Genomic DNA, 20805 nt, shown 5'->3' with positions numbered 1-20805 from the left:
CCCTTCATTGACTAGAACTCATCAGGTTTTTTTCTTTCACTCCATGCAGAGTAAAAACAAGATAAACTGGGGTTGTTCATTATGTTTTCTTCAGGTAATGCTATACTTTCTCCAAGCATCCAGAATACTAAGCCACCCGTAACTTGGCTATTAAAAAACCCCAAAGAGCAAACCACAGTAGCTGAAGTAAGCCTTGCCTAGGGATTCCAGCATGACAACCATCCCAGGCTATGCACATGTGCCTGTCTGGAAGCACTTCTGAATTGCTCAGCTGTGAATATCACAGACGTGCCCTTCAAAACTCTCAGAGACTTCAGCAGAACACAGAAAGAAAACGGACTAGCCTGTGTTCACTTACAACACAAAAAAAGCCCCAAAGGCAATCAATGCTTGACACACACGTGCAGCAATATTATTACAGTTGCCTAGGAACCAGTGCAAGGAGCCTGCCTAGGGAGGGACGCCCATGTAGTAATGAATGGAAGAAAGTTGGCACTAATATCACATTGATTTGTCCCTATAAGGCGCTTGTTAAGATAATGCCTTGTATGACACCCTTACAGTCTTTACTAGACACAGGTTTTTTTTCACATACCATACTTAAAAACTACTAACGCTTCAGCCTTGCTTTTGAAAAAATTTGCCTCTGAAGAGGGGAGAAAAAAAAAAAGGCCAAATAAAAACAGAGCAGAGCCCACTACCCAGCCCTTCAATTTGTTACATGCCTGAAATGCACTCTAAATGATTAATTCAGTGTCCAGGGAACCAGCGGTGATTCAAAGCATAATCATAGTTTTCCTCTCCATATACCTGCTCATCAGATGGGGGTTACCCTTGACATGCCAGCAGAGCTTGAAGACGCTCCTCATGTATAATGGCGTGGCTGGGTCCTGGGCTGGCCCCGGAGGGTACAGAAATAACTGCAACTGCCAACCATCGGCCCAGCTCGTGTGCTGGGGGAAACGATGCAGAGGGGTGAGCTGGTTACAAGTGGCAGCTAGCAAGGGGTGTACAGTGACCGCCAGCCCGTGCTGATGGGACTCACCAAGTAGAGCGCCCGCGGTTCGCGCCTCTGGAACAGCCGCAGGGACCAGCCCACACACAGCCTGACGTGGCATCTGTGACCAACACCACCACTGCTGTTCTAGTAATGACACCCCAGGATGGCTGAATGACACACTACCCGGTGTCCCTACATGAAAACTGCCAGGCCAGGGTCCCTTTCACCCAGCAAGGGTTAGACTGAGCTGCTGGAGAAGCACCCTAGGCAGGGGGAGAGGATGAATGAATAAGCCCCTATCCTGGCTCGGCCAACCAGGGCTTGCCACTGTGTGCCTCCTCATCTCTTGCCCCTTGTCCTGTCATGCCAGCACCCATTGCCAAGGCTGACTGCATCCAACAGATGTGCAAAGTGGTCAGCGATATTAAAGCCTCACAAATGAGGCAAGGGATCCTGCAGCTCCCAGACCCCTCTTCACAGAGCTCTGTCATTCCTGATTAAGGACAGAAGCATGTCCTCAGCTCCTCCCCAGCTGTGGCTGCAGGGATTTATGCTACACTTATCTAGGTATATTTCCATACTAGCGTCCAGCAGACCTAAGGAGTGACTGTCGACCTCAGTACTGCACTTTGCAAGTTGTCTAAGTTCAGAAATCCCAAGCCAAGTAATGTGGCCTGTACACAGCAGTTCACAAGAGATCAGTAAAGGGACACTAAAATCAGTATGAAAACATTTAATCTGAAACTCATGTGATTACACTTTAGTCAGTGGAGCTAGGTTACTTGGGAAAGGGGAAAAGCCCTACACATGGTAGATCCACGACCTGCAAACCACTGGAGAGGCTGAGATGCCACAGAGATTCGAGTGTTTACATTGCTCAGACGTATATCCTTTGCCTCTGCTAGCTGCCACACCATGAACTGGACTTTGCCCCTCTACCTCTCCTATTATTAATAAACTGTATTCACAAAGTGGTGGTTGAAGACCTAAAAGCAAAGAGTCAGGCAATACTACTAATAGTAATATTAACATACTGCCCTCAACCATTATGATGCGACTGCACGATTCTACTATTTTGCATTTTTCTGTAAGTCTCAAGTCTGGAAATCCTGTGATTAAGCCAGGATTTATGCTTTTAATAAAAGAGAAAGGCAAAGGCACCTGGACTTCATAGCTCTGCCGTAATGTGGAAGACATGCCTACCTGGACCCAAGATGGAAAAAAGGAACATAACATTTAAAAAAATAACGTATGTATATAAACAACAAGATTCTTAATGTAATTGTAGAATTGCTGAGCACTTAGAGCTGGCAGTGTTGCTTTCATGGGCTAAAAAGCAATTGACAAGCTGTTGTCTGGTCTACAAGGAATCATATTTGGGAGATGGAGAAGTCTACCTTAAAAGGGGAATTTGCATGAGGAAGGAGGAGGAAGAACTAAAAGGTCTTGACTGGCAAGTTGGAAATTATCTAGAGTGAGGAAGAAGGCAAGCAGGGAAGCTGCAAACGAGATGGCTGCCATGTTCAGCCAGCAGGGAAGAGCAGAAGGCAGCACTGCAGAGACCCTCCTACTTGAAATTAATACCTGCCTTTATGCTGAATATTCTAGTTAACACCACTCTGGCATGAGGCAGGTAAAACCAACCTCTAAAGCTAATTCAGTTCCAAAATACAATGCTTGATGAAAAAGTCAGTATATTTTATCTCTTTCTTTTTATGTATTCTAGATAACATTACTGCGCTACCCTGCACAGACAAAAATCAAAAGATCTGGGCCAGAAGATTTTGACCAGTTCTGACAGATTCAGATGAAATCGAATTATCAAGAGAACTTAACATCTAGTTAGGTGCCTAAGTTTCTTTAAAGAAAGTGTTGAGCAGATCACTTCAGGGTGCTTTGAATCAACTATCAACATCTGATAAGCTAAGCTCTTTCAAAAATTAGGTACTAAACTACTAGCACAGCTCAGGTGAGCTGGGCTTGGGGAAAGGCTGTCTAGCATAAAACAAACTAATCAAAGCAAGAAGGAAAATGACGTACTTTGAGTTATGCCTTTGACCTGTGCCAAGGTATTTCCTGGAAATGCTCTATACTACATATTTCAGTCTCTCCACCTAATACCTATCTTTAACGTTCTCCCAAATGCTCAAAGCTGGTTTTGTCCAGTGATGCAGCATCCATAACACAGTGACCTGTAATCTTGCAAAGACTTTGGCATGCACATAAGGCTAAGCACAGGCTCGGAGCCTTTAGTAAGACTTCTCGCTATGTGTAAAGTACATTCATAGGTCTTATCAGGATGGTGGCCAAAGATTATAGAGGCATCCAAGCTGGTTGATATAGTCAAGCCTGTTCTGTGGCATGTCTATTTTAAACTTGGGTCTTCTGGTTTGTATCTTAAAAGGTCTACATGTCTTAAGTGATCTGCAGAACGAATTAACTTCGCAAAGTGAAAACAGTTTAGCCTTGATAAATGAATATGAACACAAAAGAACAACTCTCCTTGGTTCACGTGCATCTATAGTCACCACATAAAAGGCAAGGAATTGACTAAATAGTTCTTAACGAAGCAAGTAGCTTTACCAGCAAAACACAACAAATTGCCTGTGAAAGTAGTCACTAGGATGCAGACACAAAGACATGATCAAAACTATTAACTGGGTAGCATATAATAATCTTAACCATAACTATAATTACTTAATTATCTAATTGGGCAGAAAACGCTTTTTAATGAATAATTCTATTCTCGTTCCAGTGGTATTTTTCTCAGTATTCCTTAAGACTTAAAACTTGTTAAAAATTGTTCTAGGTTATAAAACAAATACAGCCGCATATTATAGGCAACATTACCACTACACAGGCATTTTCTTCTCACTTCTGCTTTTTTTTTTTTTTTTAGTTTTAGGAGAAAGAAACAAAAACTTTTCACCACATTAATGAAGAACAAGGAATATCAGAAAAACTTGAAGGACAGCACCTGGCTGCTAACAAATGGGCAAGGATAGCTCTAAGCCGATTTATAACCAGGGATATTTAAACTCATTTCACAACACTTGTAAAAATAAAATTAGTGATATAATAGGATAATTTTATACGTTTATTTACTAAATTTAAGCCCTGGGCAAATTTAGTCCAAGAAATAAAACAGGAGGTAGATGCTCAGGTTGTTTAAGTTGCCAGAGCTCCAGCAAAAGCAGAGCTGTGAGAGTTTACATTAGCTGGCAATTTGCTCCATGAAATGTGCAATTAACTCAGGAGGCTTTAAATATAGTTCTCATGATTTAAAGGCCTTCCAAAAGATGCCGAAATTGTGAAATTTAGAAGGAACCCTGATGAACTGTTATACAAATATGGGTAAGACAGAAAAGAGGAAAATGGGGGACAGAGGAATCAAACCGACTGGAAGAGGCATCCAAAAGGATGGGGCAATTTTTAAGAAATTGTTTAACTACTGAATCACGGCTTTCATTTAGCTCTGTGCAGAATGGCCACCTCCCAAGAAAAGCCACAGAAAGGAAATATCATTAGAAAGCTTATGACTTTGTGAGCCCACCCTTACATTCAAGGCAGCAAACTGTTGCGTTGCATTGTTGAGCAGGATGTAAAGAGCCTGCCAAGCACAGCCCACAGACCCGCTAATTAAGTGAACTGATTGTGTTTGGTTTGGAACCGTTTGCCAACAAAGGAATGTGTCATGCTGATTAGTGAGAGAAGGGTATGTAATATATGTGTATTCAAACCCTGAGGAGTGCATAACCCAGGTATTCACCCTGTTTGCTCAAGGACTGACAAAAATGACTCTCAAGCAAATAACCTGACCAAAGAGAAACTCCAGCCCTCAAGAGGGGCCCTCCTTTTCTCTCAGCTGTATCTATCTAAAGAAGACCCATCCTTCATAAATTCCTGCTGAAGACTGCTCCAGAAACTGCTGAGAATATTTTGGAGAGAAACAATCTCTCCACCTCAAAGCTGACCTGAAAGAGACCATGAAGATGGAAAGGAAACAGCCAGCTGAGAACCACCTTGGAACTGTAATGGCCTCTCTGACAGCTGTCACTCTTCTCGCCAGAGCGAGAAACGTCGGGGAGGTAGCCAGAAAAACAAATGCCAGCTCAACACAGACCCTCCCCCCCCCCAACAGAGTTCACTTTTCAAACATTCAACAGAGAGGTGAAGTTTGCAAAAGCTGTCATGCACCCACTTTCAAGTATTTCTAACCTAACAGCCCAGTTTGCTGGCAGAATTAGTAGTATACTCAAAAGTGAATGAGCAACATTCAAAAGCAAGAAGGAAAAACATGGTCTTCAGAGCTCAGGTGCTCTTTCCTCCTTAACCAGCAGCTACAGCCAGGGTACCTGACAGCCTAGTATTGAGTACAAAATGTGAATACTGTGCTGTAGACAGCAATTCCAGAAAACCAGGATGGAGAAAGGGAATCGTAGTCAATTCTCACTACAAATGGTGGACTCAGAATAGTACAACTACATCACAAATCTGAGCTAACTGTTTACTCAGAGCTCTGTGTGACACTTAACTAACAAGGAAAGCTGAACACGTCATCAGAAATTTCAGGTATAATCGCAAGTCTTCACACAAACCTTTTGTGAACTTGCCATTGCATCTGCCACAGGTTACTCTGCACATCTACCTATTCCTAACTAGCCTCCTCACCTTACACTTGTCATTGTAGCGGTCAGCACACCTACCTCAGAAATCTCTCCCATCTGTAAGAGATGGAAACAAACACAAAACCCCTCTACCTGACCTTCTCCCCCACTGCTTTGCAGCTGATGGAGCTGCACAGTAAAACACACAAGCTCCTCTGGTGGCATGACTTGCCTCCAGCCTGAAGGTGGAAAAGAGCAAAAAGATGGAACTGAAATAATCTGGTTAGTTTCAGAGAGGTGCATGTGCGCACACGAGCAGTAATGAGATGAGAAAACTAACTAGGAAGGGAAATGGAAAAATGCTGGGGATAAAAGCAAGGTTTGGTGATAAGGAGTACAAAAGGAGTAAGCAGGATGACCTCTGACAAAAAAAGAAAGAGAAATATTGGAGAACCTTTCATGCTGATTGTGTTTTAATTAAAATCATTAACAAAGACTGCTATCCTTGGCATGACATCAACCACGATTTCACATTTGTGAAACATGAACAAAAGTCTTTTCTGGCTTCTAATTCACATAAAAACAGGAGCTAGAGCAGCTTCTTTTGGCTTTCACTGAACTGCTGACAAATACTATTTGATTCCAGAAGGTTTTAAACTCTGTAATTGCAAGGTACGTCTGATCTCAGCTGAAGGGCGGGGGAACAATATACACCCAACAATGTTTTTGTGACCAGAAATCCCTCAGACAAATCAAATGCACAGACACTTCAAGTAAACTTGTCTTCCCAAATGCTCTTACATGTTCTCATCAATCTTTTGGGAATACCTTCAATCGCCTTTTATACAGCCTCAATAGACATCTTATGTTTTATGTCATCTTAGTCTCTCTCTTTTTAACTCAGCCTATCTCACCATGCATCCTAGATACATTCTTTCTTGAAAACCATTTACAGAGCTCAGCTGCACACCTTGTTTAGCTTATGTCCACTGCTTTGTCAATGCATTTTTTAGAAGGAGAGTCTGGAAAAAGAATGTGCAAACAGTCTTTGAAACTCAGGTCAGGCTGAAAATCCCTGAAGAGTAGTCCTTGGTTACTTGTAATTTAACATCTTTGTGCATGCAGGGGAATCAGATTCTTAATGAAGCTCTTTTAACAGGCTGGTCCTGATTGTTTCCAAAGGTGGCTCTTCAATTTTTTTGTCTTCAATGGAACACTTTGGAGAACAAATTAAAATAACTGTATTTGAAACAGCCAGAAAAGTACTTATCTATGGAGGAATGCTGTGCTGTCAGATCTACTGTCTTTCTGTTGAGTTTAAAAAAAAAAAAAAAATCTCTCCTTTATTCAAAATCCAAGACATTTTTGAAAAAGAGTAGTAACGCTGCTGCATTGCCAAGTCTGCTCTGGTTTCCTGCGTTTTGCTTCTAGGTTTTCCATGCAACTCCCGTCCCTGATCTGGCATCCACCACTCCACATAATGTGAAATAAAGGTTCTTTTTGTTTAGCTTAGGACTGACACACGTTTATATTTATTTTGTAGCCACCTGAGAATAGCAATGCCATTGAAAAAAAAAAAAATCTTGCATACATAGGCACAGAGGAGTATGCCCACAGAAAGCAGAGAATTAGCCATAACATTTCATGAGGGAAACACTTTAGAGTAGATGGCTATTGTTTTATGATGGACAATCCCAGTACATCATGGGTCCAGTGACATCGGATACCAGAAAGATGTCTGCAATCACTCCAGAGAATCCATTTGGCTTTTCAGGACACTTTGCAAACTCAGAAGAGCTTTGGATAAATCACACTGTATGATGCTACACGTGACTCTTCCCTTTTTGAACGGCTGTTCTGAGACTTACAGGGCTTTGGGAAGTAGCTCTTCCTGTCTATTTCCAAGTCTACTCGTGGTGGCCTCCCTGGACCAGTAATCAATCTAGTGTAGCTGCCCAGAAATGTGCGTTAGTGGGATCCAGTCCCTAGTTATTTAAATAAGAGGTCATGAGGCTGAGAATCTGCAAGGGTATGATATGCGAGTCAAATGTATGTTGACATTACGGTACCTGCTTGTAGAAATGTCCTCAAAGGGGTAAAGAATTTCTCCGTTGTTGCAGATCTCACAGATGAAACCCTTTTGACTACAAAGGCTGCAGCTGTACACATGAGAGGTGGCAAACTTGATCACCTTCCCCAAGAAAGGAGCCAGCTTTCCTTCGATAACCTGAAATGAGGAGAAGACAACATTGAATGAACCCCCCAAAAATGACCAGAACTCCCTGAAGGACTGAGACAATAGTTATTAATACAGAAATGCAGTTAAGCGCTGCTGGTTAAAACAACAGGAAAGTTGCTTCCCAACAGTTTCAGCTCCATAGAATCACAAGTGATAATAGTTACCAAGGAACTGGCAACGATCCAAACATAAAAACAAAGTTACTGTCTCTCTGTAAGTCTCTATACGGCAATAACATACAAGATTAGTAGTCATTTTAAGTACAACGACGCATTCACATACTAAGGCACAAAAAAGTAGATAGGAAAAGAGCTTAAGGCTTCCATATTATGATCGAACTGACAGCTATGGATACTGCCTGCCATTTATGATTTTCATTTCTTGTTATTTGTTACGCACAAATCGCAGTTTTGTCTTTGTTCCTTTTCCTCCAAAGCACAAGTTTTTTTCATATTTTTTGTGAACGGAACCCTGGCTTTCCGCCTTTAGTAATGTTGTGTTTCCCATTGAAAACCATTAAAATACAATATTCCCCTCATTGCCAAAATGAATAAATTCTCAGATAAACTCTTCAATAGGAACCCTGTTTTCTTCCTTCAGTGTCCAGCTCTCAAATCAAGAAGTCCCTCACTGCCAGACAATCCTGCTAGACCATTAGAAGTGATTAGCACTCCCTGTGTTGGTGTGAAAAAACGGCCATGCAGTATAGATTAAACTGCTAGCCACAACACTCATCTAAATTTGTGACTCAGTGACAATGCCTCAACAAGGGGTGCTATTCAAGCAAAATACTTTCCATTCAGATGAAACTTCCAGAGACTTTAAGGAATTCTGCTGGTGTAGGGAATAATGAAGATGGAATAAGGCCCTAAGTGTATATTCTTCTCTCCCGGGCTTCCTGTGGTCTGAATGGCAGCCTGCCAGATTCGTGATAGAAATGTGCCACAGGATTTGATAGTGACCTCCCATAAAAAACAAAAAGAATGCCGTAATTGCTGATGGAAGGCTTGCACAGGGCTGTGCCCTGAAACCTAAGACTGGTGAGATTTGCACTTAAATGTGTGCCAGATTCAGTTCAGGCACCCCTTCCCTCAATATGGTAACACACCACTTGTAATCTGGGTTTAGTGTAAATGAACCTAGAGAAAGCAAAGGTTCAAGGCAGAGATGAACAACAGAGATTTTGGAAGCACTCTTCCCCTGTGTAAAGTAGAAAGGAAATAAATTTGTGTTCCAGGGCAACCTCCTGCCCGCTAGCCGAGATAGCCACTACTAAAGAGTACACGTGGAAAAGGAGGTGCATAGGTAGCGTCGATGTTGACGGCACTGAATGGCGCGGGCTGAAATGTGCCCCCTCTCTGCATTCAGCTCAAGCCTGCTGACAACATCTGCACCCACAGGAAGCAGCAGTGTTATTGCTAGGACTGCAGATAGGACATCTGCTCATGCTAGAGGAAAAATGACGTTCCTATTGTATCCTGGCATAGGAAGATCCTCTTCAACCAGAATATAAACAATGCAGAGAAGCTGCTGCGTGAAATACAAAAATGAAGCCATAGTTCAAGGTAGTGATATTACTAACCTTCTAACGGATGGTCAGAAGTTAGTTTAGCTCCCCTAGGCTGGGTTTTGTTTTTCATTTTAAAGGAAGAAATTTTTTTCTTGCAGTCTCCCGAGTTACAGAGGGTCTGAAAGCCAAACAAGTTGGGAGTAGGGGAAAGACACGACAGCTGATAGTATTCAATAAACAGGAGAAAAGAAACAGTGAAGCCACCCAGCTAGTGACACGGCTACAATCACCATCCAAAAAGCCATTTAGCACTAATAGATGAAATACACATACAAAGACAGTAAATAAACCACAATAGATGCATATTTTCCAAAGCATTTTCATGCTACAGCAACTACCTCTGACAGGCCACAAGAGCTCAGCTTAAAATGCCAGGATGAAAACAGAGACGCAAACAAACTCTCTAAGTCTGTACTAATGTCACTATCAGCAAGGACTTAAAAGTTAAATCTCTGAATTAAAATCACATTTTATATAATGTACAAAATTAACATAATCTATTACCTTCCTAAGCACCACGGGTGAATTTAAGTCTGTATAAGGCACAGAAGGTATTCTACGCTGAAGAGCTCGCAACCTAAGCAAGACAGATTGAGAGTGGGCAGCTGCCCCCAAGGAGGTGGTGTTATTTGTCCCTATTTATTTATTTATTTGTATGGCTCGTGGTTACACTGTAGTGGGCTGGCTTGTAACTCTGGCCACTGCAGATACACAACGAAGATGATATCTTCAAAGAGCCATGCACGCCAATTTTGCAATGTGAATTACAGGCCATTTTACTGTATTATAGGAGGAAGACAAAATGCAACATCAAACTGATGTTATCACTATTTTTAGCATCTGTAAATTTTGTGTCATTTTGTTTCATCAGAGACCTCAGGGCTGTGCACAGGATATGACTTTCCCTTGCAGCCTTCTCTCATTCGTGTTTGCAAGCTAATAAGAATAAAACCTTCATCTCCATTTACCCTGGCAAGCAAAAAGGAAGATTTCTACTTGCTGTCCCCAAGAGGAGTTTCATGGTAACACTTCCCCAGTGTTTTACGGCTTCGGAAAGGGAGCGCGGGACACATAATCAAAGGTGTCAAAACTTCTCCTATGACTAAGCACTCCCTTGTGATAGCCAGAGGCCCAGGGTCAGTCAGTTTAGACATCGCAGAACATCCCAGAACCACGACGGCAGAGTCCCAGGACATTCTCCCAGTTGATGCTGGAATCTGATCTTGAGTTTCAAGGAAACACAAGCGATTAAAGAATAGAAGTGTGTTAAACAAATGTAATGCATTATCCAGATATCAGGGAAATCATAGGGGGGGGAAAAAAAAGACCTCAAGAGGCTGACTTGGCAGAGCCAGCAACATCTATGTCATTCTTTACAGCTGTCTCTGTTACTAAAGCCTTTCAGCGACGGAGACTCCACAGCCCCCATGCAGTCTAACACAGCACACGTCTGTTCTCACCGTTGGAGTCACTCCTAAGCTTTGACCTGAACCCTTCCTAAGGACATTTCAGTTTACAAAATAAGCTTACAAAATAAGTTTACAAAATAGAGAAACTGAAATCACACCCTACCAGCTGCAGAACAGTTTATCACATTTCATAAGACATGTGGAAATTTAGCACAAAACTGACTAAGTTAAGAGTATGCCAAAGGAACAGAAACCAAAAATTTCACCATTGACTTATCCCTGCAACATAATACAGCTTCAACATGCACCTGCAAAAGCTTAAAAATATATTCCTGACTCTTAAAAAAAAAAAAAAAGCATCAAGCTTAAAATAAATTAAAATTTTGCTGAGTTCAGATTCACTTCTACCTACAGCACACACACGAAGAGCAAGGTCTGTTTCCTAATCCAAATTCTTTGTAGTGCAAGAAATTGTTTTGCTGTCCAAAATTAAGGGTGAAAAGTGATTGATGATGGCACCCTGGTCATCAGTTGATGGAGGGTGCAATGGAGCTTTCTCTTCCTAAATTGGTCAAGGAACCCATCCCAAAAGGATCCTGGACATGGGGCCATGCTCTCACAGTTAGCTTACCACTGCTGAACTTGGAATATATTGGGGTGCATTGCTTGGTGCCAACATGAGGAAAATACCTGTGTTCAGAGGCCCAAAGCAAGTTGTGCCTCTGAATAGCCCCAGTGTTCAGATCAGAATCGCTGTCCACCTCTGTGGATCTGGAAAAACACTTCTCTAAGCTACCACAGGACAGAAAGCTGTGGCTTTGCATACTGCAGCTCCTAACTGCGTGTCCTACATTAGGAATTGTATAAAAATACACTCCTGCATGTACACACATAAAAGACGGGCCCTGCCCGGCCCCTGCCTCAAAGCACTTACAATTTAAACCAACAAAACGAACGCTGCTTTTTACACTAACTGCCACATATCTCCCACCCTAAATGGGACAAACTGTTTTGGAGGAGCCTCCCGTACAGGCTCCCTGCCCACACTGCAGAGAGCATCCCTCCGGCCAGAGCATGGCTGCAGGTGCCGGCGCTGCCAGGAGGGGAGAGGAGAAGCCAGGAGAGCCCGCAGGAGCAGCAACCCACCCCGCTGCCCAGCCTCCCGCACCCAGCTCGGGAAAGCTGAGGTGGTATTGGCAAGCAAGAGGCGAAGGCAGAGACTTGTCTGCAGCAGTGGGAGAAACTAAAGGGGTACACAGGATCTGAACACATGCCAAAGGGGTGTTGGGACAATTATTTTAGATGATTTCTAGAACAGAGGCTTTTCATACAAGTCGAAGTTATGAATAAAGGTAAATCAAACTTTCTTCTCTGTATATCTTTGTGCTACTGTTCAGTTGGGTAGCAGTATAAATCCAAAGAAACAATTATGAGTGAGGTTGAGGTGAAGTACAGGGACTGCCAAATGCTAGCAGAACAAGCCAATGTCGGCAACGGCTGCAAGAGCCTTGGGCAGTGGGAAAACACGACGCACATGCACTGGGTTATGTTTTTCCTGATTCAGCAGGAAGACAGAGAAGATGAAAGGCAGCAGGGGCTATGGTACAGGTTGAAATCGCTTTGGATACATCACATTAATGTGATCATGAGGGCAACGTGTGATCAGTCAACTTTTAACCACTTGTCAGGAGGGCTGCTGGCCCTCAGAGGTTTTCTGATCCTTCTATCCAAAGACTGGAAGTTACTCGTAGTTCCCTCGCTCTATCAAGGTGATGTTTTCAGAAATAAGCAGGCAGCCAGCTGTCTCCAGAGAATAGAAAGAACTAGAAAGCCCATAGACCACAGCATCCTCCACAGGCAGAAAAATCCTCCTCAGTGGCCCCCTACGCACACAACAGGGCCGATGCGCACAGACAGCTTCCAGAAGCAGCACGTGTTGCCCTGGGGACTCTCACAGGTATCCCTGTGTCCTACCTTCACGACACATTATTTCTGAGCCCATGACGCCGCCCTGCACCAGAGGAGAGGCAGTCCCCTCACCTCCAACACATGCTGAGCTACAGCTTTGTCCTGACCTCATCCCTCATCCCAGCTCTCCAGGCCAAGCACAATGCTGGCAGAAGTCCACCTCTGAAGACCCCCACTCCCCAGCCCTAGCCTTGCCCCTAAACCTCCTCCTCCCATATAGCACCATACAGGCGGTCCAAAACTCCAGCCTATTAGACACAGCAGAGAGAAGTCAAGTCACTTTGTCTTCCCTTTTCAGTCAACAAAGACTCCTTGTATGAGAACATACTTACCAGCATGAAGAAGGGTTGCACAAACTAGTCCCACGAGTAAGCAGTGTAGTGAGTACAGTGTTGCAATATATATGTTTTCATATTAAAAACCAAACTAGAAAAGCGGCCAAGGTAACAGTGGCAGAACTTTTCATCTCTCTTGAGAGCTCTAACCCAGAGAGATGGTAACCTAAACTCACGGCTTGTAATAACTTTCTGTTTGGAAAACAGAAGAAGACAAAAAAAAAATGCACAAAAAACCCTAATACAAAATTAGAGTTTGTTCTGGTTCCTGACAGTTCAAATTAGAAAAGACATAATAGAAGCTGGGTGTCACTGAAAAGCAATCAAATATTGATTAGACAAGGCAAGCATGGAAGTCCCCTCCAAACTCAGACTGTGTCATTCCCAAAGAGGTAATATTACAAGGGCTTTAGGGGGAACTAGAGGAGGGATGTGCGGAAACAGACGGAAAAATGAGTCAGCTGTAATCCACTATTGCTTCAAGTAACGCCTGCATAGCCTTCCACCCACCTATTAGACCAGGTCGACAGAAATATCCAACCTTTGCACCGTAGCCACATAAATCAACACTGAAATCTATCAGACATGATGAAATTTCTGGACAGGAGAGAAGAAACAGTACAGTTTTCAGACATTTCTCAGGGCAGTGAGTGTTTGCTTTGAGGGCAGGGCTCCTGTCAGCAATGCTAGCTAAGAAGTAAAAGGCAGGGAGTAAGGCCTCCATCCCTGCAGGAGCCTATGTTGTGAATTTGAGTGAGGGTCATCAAATCGCCTACCCTGTCTGTGCATTTTTACCAACTTGTATAAGTGCAGTAGATGTTTACATAGCATGGAGATCATAAATACCTTTGATCACCTACACAAGGACTGTCAAGACAAGTGGTAAAGGGGATATAGCTTGCTGAGCTTTCAGATACACTGTCCTGCTCGATGTGAGGAACTGCCAAGTTAAGAAGTCCAAATTCTGAAAAGTGTCACGGTGTGTTAAACCACATCAAGGGTTTCTGGATTAAAATAATTGTTAGACTAAATTTGCTAGTCTGGGTAATTTCCAACATATGATAATGAAAGTAAAATCAGAAGCAGTTAAAAAAAAAAAAGAAAAAAAGATTTTTTTCTTATATTAAGATCCAAGATAATGGAAAATCAACAGATGAAGGATATTTTAACAGAAGCTATCCAGGATCTAAGAGAAGGAAGAGAAATCTACCCACATCTCTATATTCTGCCAGCTCTGACACAAGGGAGAGCCAACAACCATAGGCATCACATAACAGTCTGTCTAGGAACACCATCACTTCACTGTGGCTAAGTAATCAGGGAGTAAACACTGAGAAGGGAGCTAGAAACATCCTCAACTCTCCTGAATCCTCAGACCTGGACCTGTAATTTCCTCATGTACCAGAAGCACAGGAAGAAACGCTGGTTATTATCCTCATAGAGGAGTATCTGTTGCTACTGCTCTGCTTAAGAGCCCCACCACCAGGGTTTAATATTCCAGGTTAGGTGGTGAAAATACTGTAAAACTCAGGTTCTGTATCACTGCCACTGTGAGACAAGCTAAATTTGCCGAATGGCTTTGTGACCCCACCCTTGTAAATCAGCTTGTTAATCATTATCGTCATAGAGGTGATAAAGTCATTTTATAAGCCTACACTGAGGCTGTAACATTAACTACTTATGTAGGGGCTGGTGTATTTCTCTGCAGATAACATTTATTAGAAGGCACTCTCTTTAAAGACACAGGCTTTCCTCGTAACCTTCTTCTGGAGCACCGAGCAATCTGTTCCACTTATTCCTCCAGTCTGATTTACATGTCAGACACAAGTGATGCCTGGAGGGGATGGGTTAAGTGATATGAAATCCCTAAAACACCTTGAACTACAGGTTCAAATCTCAACTGGATTGTCCCAGCCTCTCCTACTGACAGAACAAAATTTATGATTATTTCTCAAGGCCAGACGCACACTTGGCTCTATCTGAGAGACAGAGACAGACAGAATTTGCCAGGAGGCACTGACGCAATGCAGAAGAGACATGAAAAGCCCAAGAGGCACTGAGAAAATAGAAAGGATGGTAGACATGAAGCTCATTCACCATCCCCAATTATATACATTGAAGGGATAGAAAGTCCTTTAATTATTGGGATTAGTGTCACAAGCATGCCTGGCAGAAGGAAGCTATCTGAAGCAGCAGTCAACAATCGTGCACAGCTTTCCATCATCCTCCAAAGACAAGCCTCTTCCTGGTTGTTTTCTTTCTACCTCTCCAGAAACAGCTAGTCTGAATGAAGCCTTTTGCTAACAAGCTCAGAGCTAAGCTCCAGCTTCACCTAGACTTCAGAGTACCACAGAGAATGTGCTTCCTGGACTGAAAGAAAGGGAAAATAAAATCTCCTGAACAGATCAGCTTGGATTCACCACTGTGCTCACTACCCTCCAAATTCCAGTGGTAGAAGCTTTGCGGAGGAGGACTAAACACTCAGTAATCTTTCTTCACCTCCGGGACAGATGAGAAATATGCTTTTGAAAGAACTACCAATGATATAAGAAAATACGGCTAGAAAAAATGCCTCTGGAAACCTCCACTTTATTCCTCACCCTGCAGCACAACCAACTGACAGATGTCTGTCTGACTTATTGAAAAACTTATCACCACAGAGATGCCACAACTCTCCAGCGCTCAAAAGAGCTGGAAAGTTGTCCCTAATGCCTGCCTCAGATCTCTTCTGCTGCAGTCAACTATCTTTGTTTCACGCTCTATCTCCTATCCTGACATTGTGCAATCTGTTTCAGAAAACATTTTCTGATGCATTCTCTTCTCTGTCACAGGTGATCTCTGTCACAAGCCGGGAAGAGCAAAAGCAGATTGGGGTGCAGGAAAGCTACCATGGTTGCCTTTACCCGTTTGCTAACTGGAGAACAAGCAGGTGTTTTTCCACATTCATTAAGTGTGGAGATCGGGCATTAAAGTGCAAAGGGTAAATGGAATTTCTGCCCTGCGACAAATTTCAGCAGGGTCAGGATTTCTGCAATGAAAACATGGACTTGGAGACTACAAGTATGCTACAATATGCTTAGCTAAGGATAATGCAAGCTGCAGAGAAAAGAAAGGGAAAACATATTCCCTGGCTGGGAAGTTCCTAGTCATTTATATCTAGGGAACAGACAATGCTCGTGGACTCCTAACTTCCTTGAGGACTTTTTCCCTTCCGTTCACCAGATTCTTAGCACCGCAAATTCTTGTTACGATTTCAATGCACAATTAATCTAGTTCAGAGGAAAGGGAAATGGACGGAGGAAGTATGATCATGAGGTAAAAGCCCCAGGGAGGCAGATATCAGATCTCATCTCTGTCCCATCTTTTGTGCAATATACTGGTCTGGTCAGCTTTCCTTGCTCCATTTTGACTCCCAGTCATCTCTTTCATATTGCCTGTCTTGTTTATTTAAATTGCAAGTGACTTAAGGGAAGAATGATTTCTTAATACTTGTGGGCATGCACGCTAGAATCAGTCACTATGCATTGCTGTACAACAAATTAAAAAAGAACAGAGCAGTAACTTCAGGAGAGCCCCATCCATTGTTGTTATAGCCATGCTATGGGCCACAATCCCAGCTCCCGACAGTAAGGGTGATACCACCCCATCCTCTCTCTCCTCTTCCCTTTATAGCCTTTGCAGGTCTCTGGCTGTCCCAGAGGCCTGTTCGGCCTGTGGTACGGGTGGCAGCAGGGCGGACAGGAGCGGGTCAGGCCAGGGACTCCGTTCATCCACTGCTGCCACCAGTGCAAGGTGCTGGCTCTGACAGACATGACACCATTTTGCCATCGCTGGCTTTGACACAGACAAAGCAACATCGCGCAGCCACACGTGGTGCCGTGCTAACTCATCAACCACACAGGGCAGAGAACATCGTGAAAGGAAACCTGGTGATAAACTTTGCAAAGAACAAAAAAACCCACAAAACCAACCACGAAATAAATCAAACTAAAGCAGAAATGAGTGAGAATTTGAATAAACAGAAATCACAAGCTCCCTTTGACTTCTTTGCACCAGGCAGTCTGCACTGATGGCAGAGCCATTTGCTGTTCGTGGTCCTTCCAAACCAGACCACTCAATATGTTGCACTTTAATTTGGTATTAAAGTGATATTCCACAAATGAGCCACTAACTATAACAGGCACTGGAAAGAGGAGGAAAAACAAAACAAGGTCAAGAGCAAATGCTGCTAATCTGTGACAAGCACATATAGGCAGGGGGCAAGGTGAAGACAGAGTTTTACTTTGGTTGGGGGAGAGGAACAAACTGGTGACAGTTCAAGTGAATTTATAGCAGGAGGCAGAGCGGATGACAAGGTCCCTCCAAGCCCTCCCCCACCCCTCTCATGCAAAGGAAGAAAAGCCTGAAATTTCAGCAGGTCTCTGGGTGCAAGCTGACACAAGTGAGAAAGAGATGAAATTGTCTCAGTATAAACAACACGCTTTGAAATCACTTGTGCCAGCTCCCTAGCCAGCCCTGCAACCAGACTCCAGCCCCACAACCTCTGTCTTCACACTCACTGTGTTCCAATCGTCATTCCTCCTTTCTCCTTCCCCCAAGGTTTCCAGGCAGCTACATGTCAGTTTTGTCACACCCCAAGTTCTCCTAATCTTGTTGCAGGGATGAATTATAGGTTGTTTTAAGAAACAGGTATTCAAGCAAAGGTTAAAGGCTGTTTTAATCAAACAAGGTTGAAAGAGTACGAGGAATTTGGCTGGTAAAGAACAGAAAGCACTTTCCTTAGAGCTCTAACATACGTGACTCTAAATACATACACAAGCAAATATGCTTTCAGGCAGAGAGTATATATGTGCTTTTTTTTTCCCCTCCTTTTTTTTTTTTTTTTTTTAAGATTAAGCAGGCAATTGCATGCAGAGATATTAACTGGCTCTACATGCCCACTGAGTAAGATGTTATTTCATGAGTGATATCACAAAATTAAAAACTTTCCTGCCTTGCACAGGACTGGATCAGGGCATTTTAAGGAGGAGTTCTCTGAAGGATTTTAGAATAAGAAAGCAACATACCAAGAAAATGGCTAGGGCTACTCTGGAAAAAACTGTGACTACAAAGTGTATTTTAAAAAAATTTCTGAAAAAATTTTTCTTCTCTCATCCAAGCAGGTAGCCCTGATTCAGTATTTTGTTTCCTCAGGAAATTTGGTTTCTTGGGATGTTACTCCTTGAGATATGTCCAGCTGCCTCTCCTGAATAGACATTTATGTGAAGTACAGCAACGAGGTTAGAGCCCAATCTTTCACACTGCTAACCCTGATCTCCAGTACTGGGCCTTTCATTCTGCACAGCAAAAAAAAGAACAGAAGAAACCTGGCTAGCACAAAGCACTAGAAAAGGGGTAGCTTATATTGCTACTGCCTCTTCCAGGGGCTGAAAAAATTAAAATATCTCTGGAGATCTCAGGTCAGAAGCTCCTGCGAGCCACTGGCACCACTGCTGGGTTGTTTTAAACAGAATTTCATTCTAAAAAGCCACACTTACCCCAAGCAGCCTAGATTACTTACTCACATGAAATGCACCACATGTATTTAATAAGCCCTGTTGAAAACTCTGGTTTCAAGCAGCACAAAAACCAGTTCTGCTATTAAAAATATCTATTAACAATCTTGCTATATCTCCACACTTTGCCTCCAAGACTTTAACACACCTAACTCAGATTAACTTGTCTTCCTGGCCGCCGCTTGCCAAAATGCTCTTGGCCAGCTCTTCACCCACAAGCCTGGCCGGCTCTGCCGTGCTCTCCGCCTGACCGCAAGCCATTCTGAATGACAGCACCTCCCTTCCCCAGCAGAGATGTGGTAAAAAGGAAACGCCAGTAACTTCATTGCCATTACCACTAATTGTAAGCAGAGCTGTCAGCACTTTGGAGAATTATACACACACCTGGAATATCAGCTAACCTGAAGCTTCCTGTTCTGCTGAAAGGCAGCTCAGTGATAGCGAACTCCAGGGAGTGACAGAAATGAGTGATAAAGGAGCCACAGCCACAGGAAAGTATACAAGCTGTTCAACTGCTGTTTTGCTATCAGACCTTTTAGTATTTATGGAAATGTATATTGCGTGTTTTTCCCATCCTAGGACTATTTTTCATATTCTTCTGCTAGTACAGTTACCACAGTCATACAGGCACAGGTTGTAAAGGAAGGACATAAAGATGGCTATTAGCATTATGTCGTTATGGTCCAAGATGCATGTTTACATGGTTCAAGTACAGAATTATCTAAGTGCCTCAAAATTTTAATGTATTTAAATTGCACAACATATTTAAAATAGGTCAGATGGACTACCCCTCCAAAGTGCTGGTTTCCCTCTTTTGAACTTAATTGTGGTTAGGATGTATATTTTAAACATACACATAGTAAAGTGGGACCCATTTTACCTTAATCCCACTAAAAATGACTTGTCCTGTGTGTCAGAGAGAGCCTGCAGCAGAGCTGGGAAGAGAGTCTAGATCCCATGTGCCTTAGGATGAGAACTGGACGACTGTACAAATTAACAGTGTGTACGCCTCTCACCTCCCCACACAACCATCTGTTTCTGTCTACCTCCTACCAGATATTTAAGAGCAGGGGCTGTACCTGACACATCAGTTAAAACCCACCACTGTTTTAAACCAGCTCTACTCTGAGCAAGGTCATCCAACCTGTGGTCAGCTGAATACTGGTAGTAACGCACTGCAGGACTTGCATCTCTGTCACACATGTTGTGTCAACCCTTGTCTGGGAGGCTGGGGATGTAAATCAATGTTTTCACTACGGGGCTGAACTCTGAACTGTGGCAGCTATGGCACAGACGTGCCTGGCATTTTGCTGCCCTTGTTGAGCACAGTGAACTCCCACAGAGAACTGCGACAGACAAATCTTCAGGCATCTCAGCATAGCCAGGCCTGCCAAAAACCTAATTCTCCTTCTCACTTGCCACCTCCTGCCCCTCAAGCGAAAAAAAAAGGCTTGCCTAAACTTAAAAGGATCTGCTGGTACAGCTACATGGGTAAACCTCTTTGGTAAATAGAAGTTGAAGCTGATACAGCTTATATTGAATCACTTAATGAAACAAATGACAGCAAGACTTTCTCATTGATATAACTGAGTTTGCACTAATGCTTTTACAGGTATGGCTATATCCGTTAAGAGCAGGAGGTGAGGGGCGTTTGTCATGCACCTACCCCAGTAACACTGCTAAAACTACAGCAAGCCCAAAGTATGTTAGCCAAAACACAGTTTTGTCGATCTATATAGCTTTCACCAGCAGAGGCATGTGGGTTAGATGCCACATCCCATCATTTTGTGTGAATAAAAAGGAACTGCTGGGCAAGGACACCACCACTGACGGGCTTGGAAGTCATCGAGCTGTATGTTATGAATCTAAGCTGAGCATTTCTCAGTAATTGCATGAGGACTGAGTGATCAGAAAAGAAATTTTACTTCTGAACAAAAAAGCAAGTAAAGAGCAAAAAACTGTCCACGTCTCCTTGCAGTCTTTGCTGTTGTTGGGACTCATGAAACAATTTGTCTAAATCAACCTAAAATTTTGCACATGCAAAACCTCTAGAAAGAGCATCTCCAATCTCCTCCCCCATCTCAGTCCAGGAAAATACAGGGAGGATCGAAATTTGCCGTTG

General features: G+C 43.0%; 1 protein-coding gene across 11 annotated transcripts in view; it reads right to left on the bottom strand.

Annotated features, from left to right (window-relative positions):
• The window catches only part of PLEKHM3 (pleckstrin homology domain containing M3), a 94439-nt gene that overhangs the window by 11063 nt on the left and 62571 nt on the right, over window positions 1–20805 (bottom strand). For all 11 annotated transcript variants that reach the window (XM_087734618.1, XM_087734626.1, XM_087734622.1 and 8 more), the window contains one exon: window positions 7677–7834. In XM_087734618.1, the coding sequence (XP_087590744.1) occupies window positions 7677–7834 (158 nt within the window). The remainder of the gene's footprint in view (window positions 1–7676; window positions 7835–20805) is intronic.

This window comes from Nipponia nippon, unplaced genomic scaffold, assembly GCF_047370975.1.
Source record: "Nipponia nippon isolate SJK-2023a ecotype South Korea unplaced genomic scaffold, ASM4737097v1 scaffold_5, whole genome shotgun sequence".
Lineage (NCBI taxonomy): Eukaryota > Metazoa > Chordata > Aves > Pelecaniformes > Threskiornithidae > Nipponia > Nipponia nippon.
This window is presented reverse-complemented; position numbering and strand designations above follow the sequence as displayed.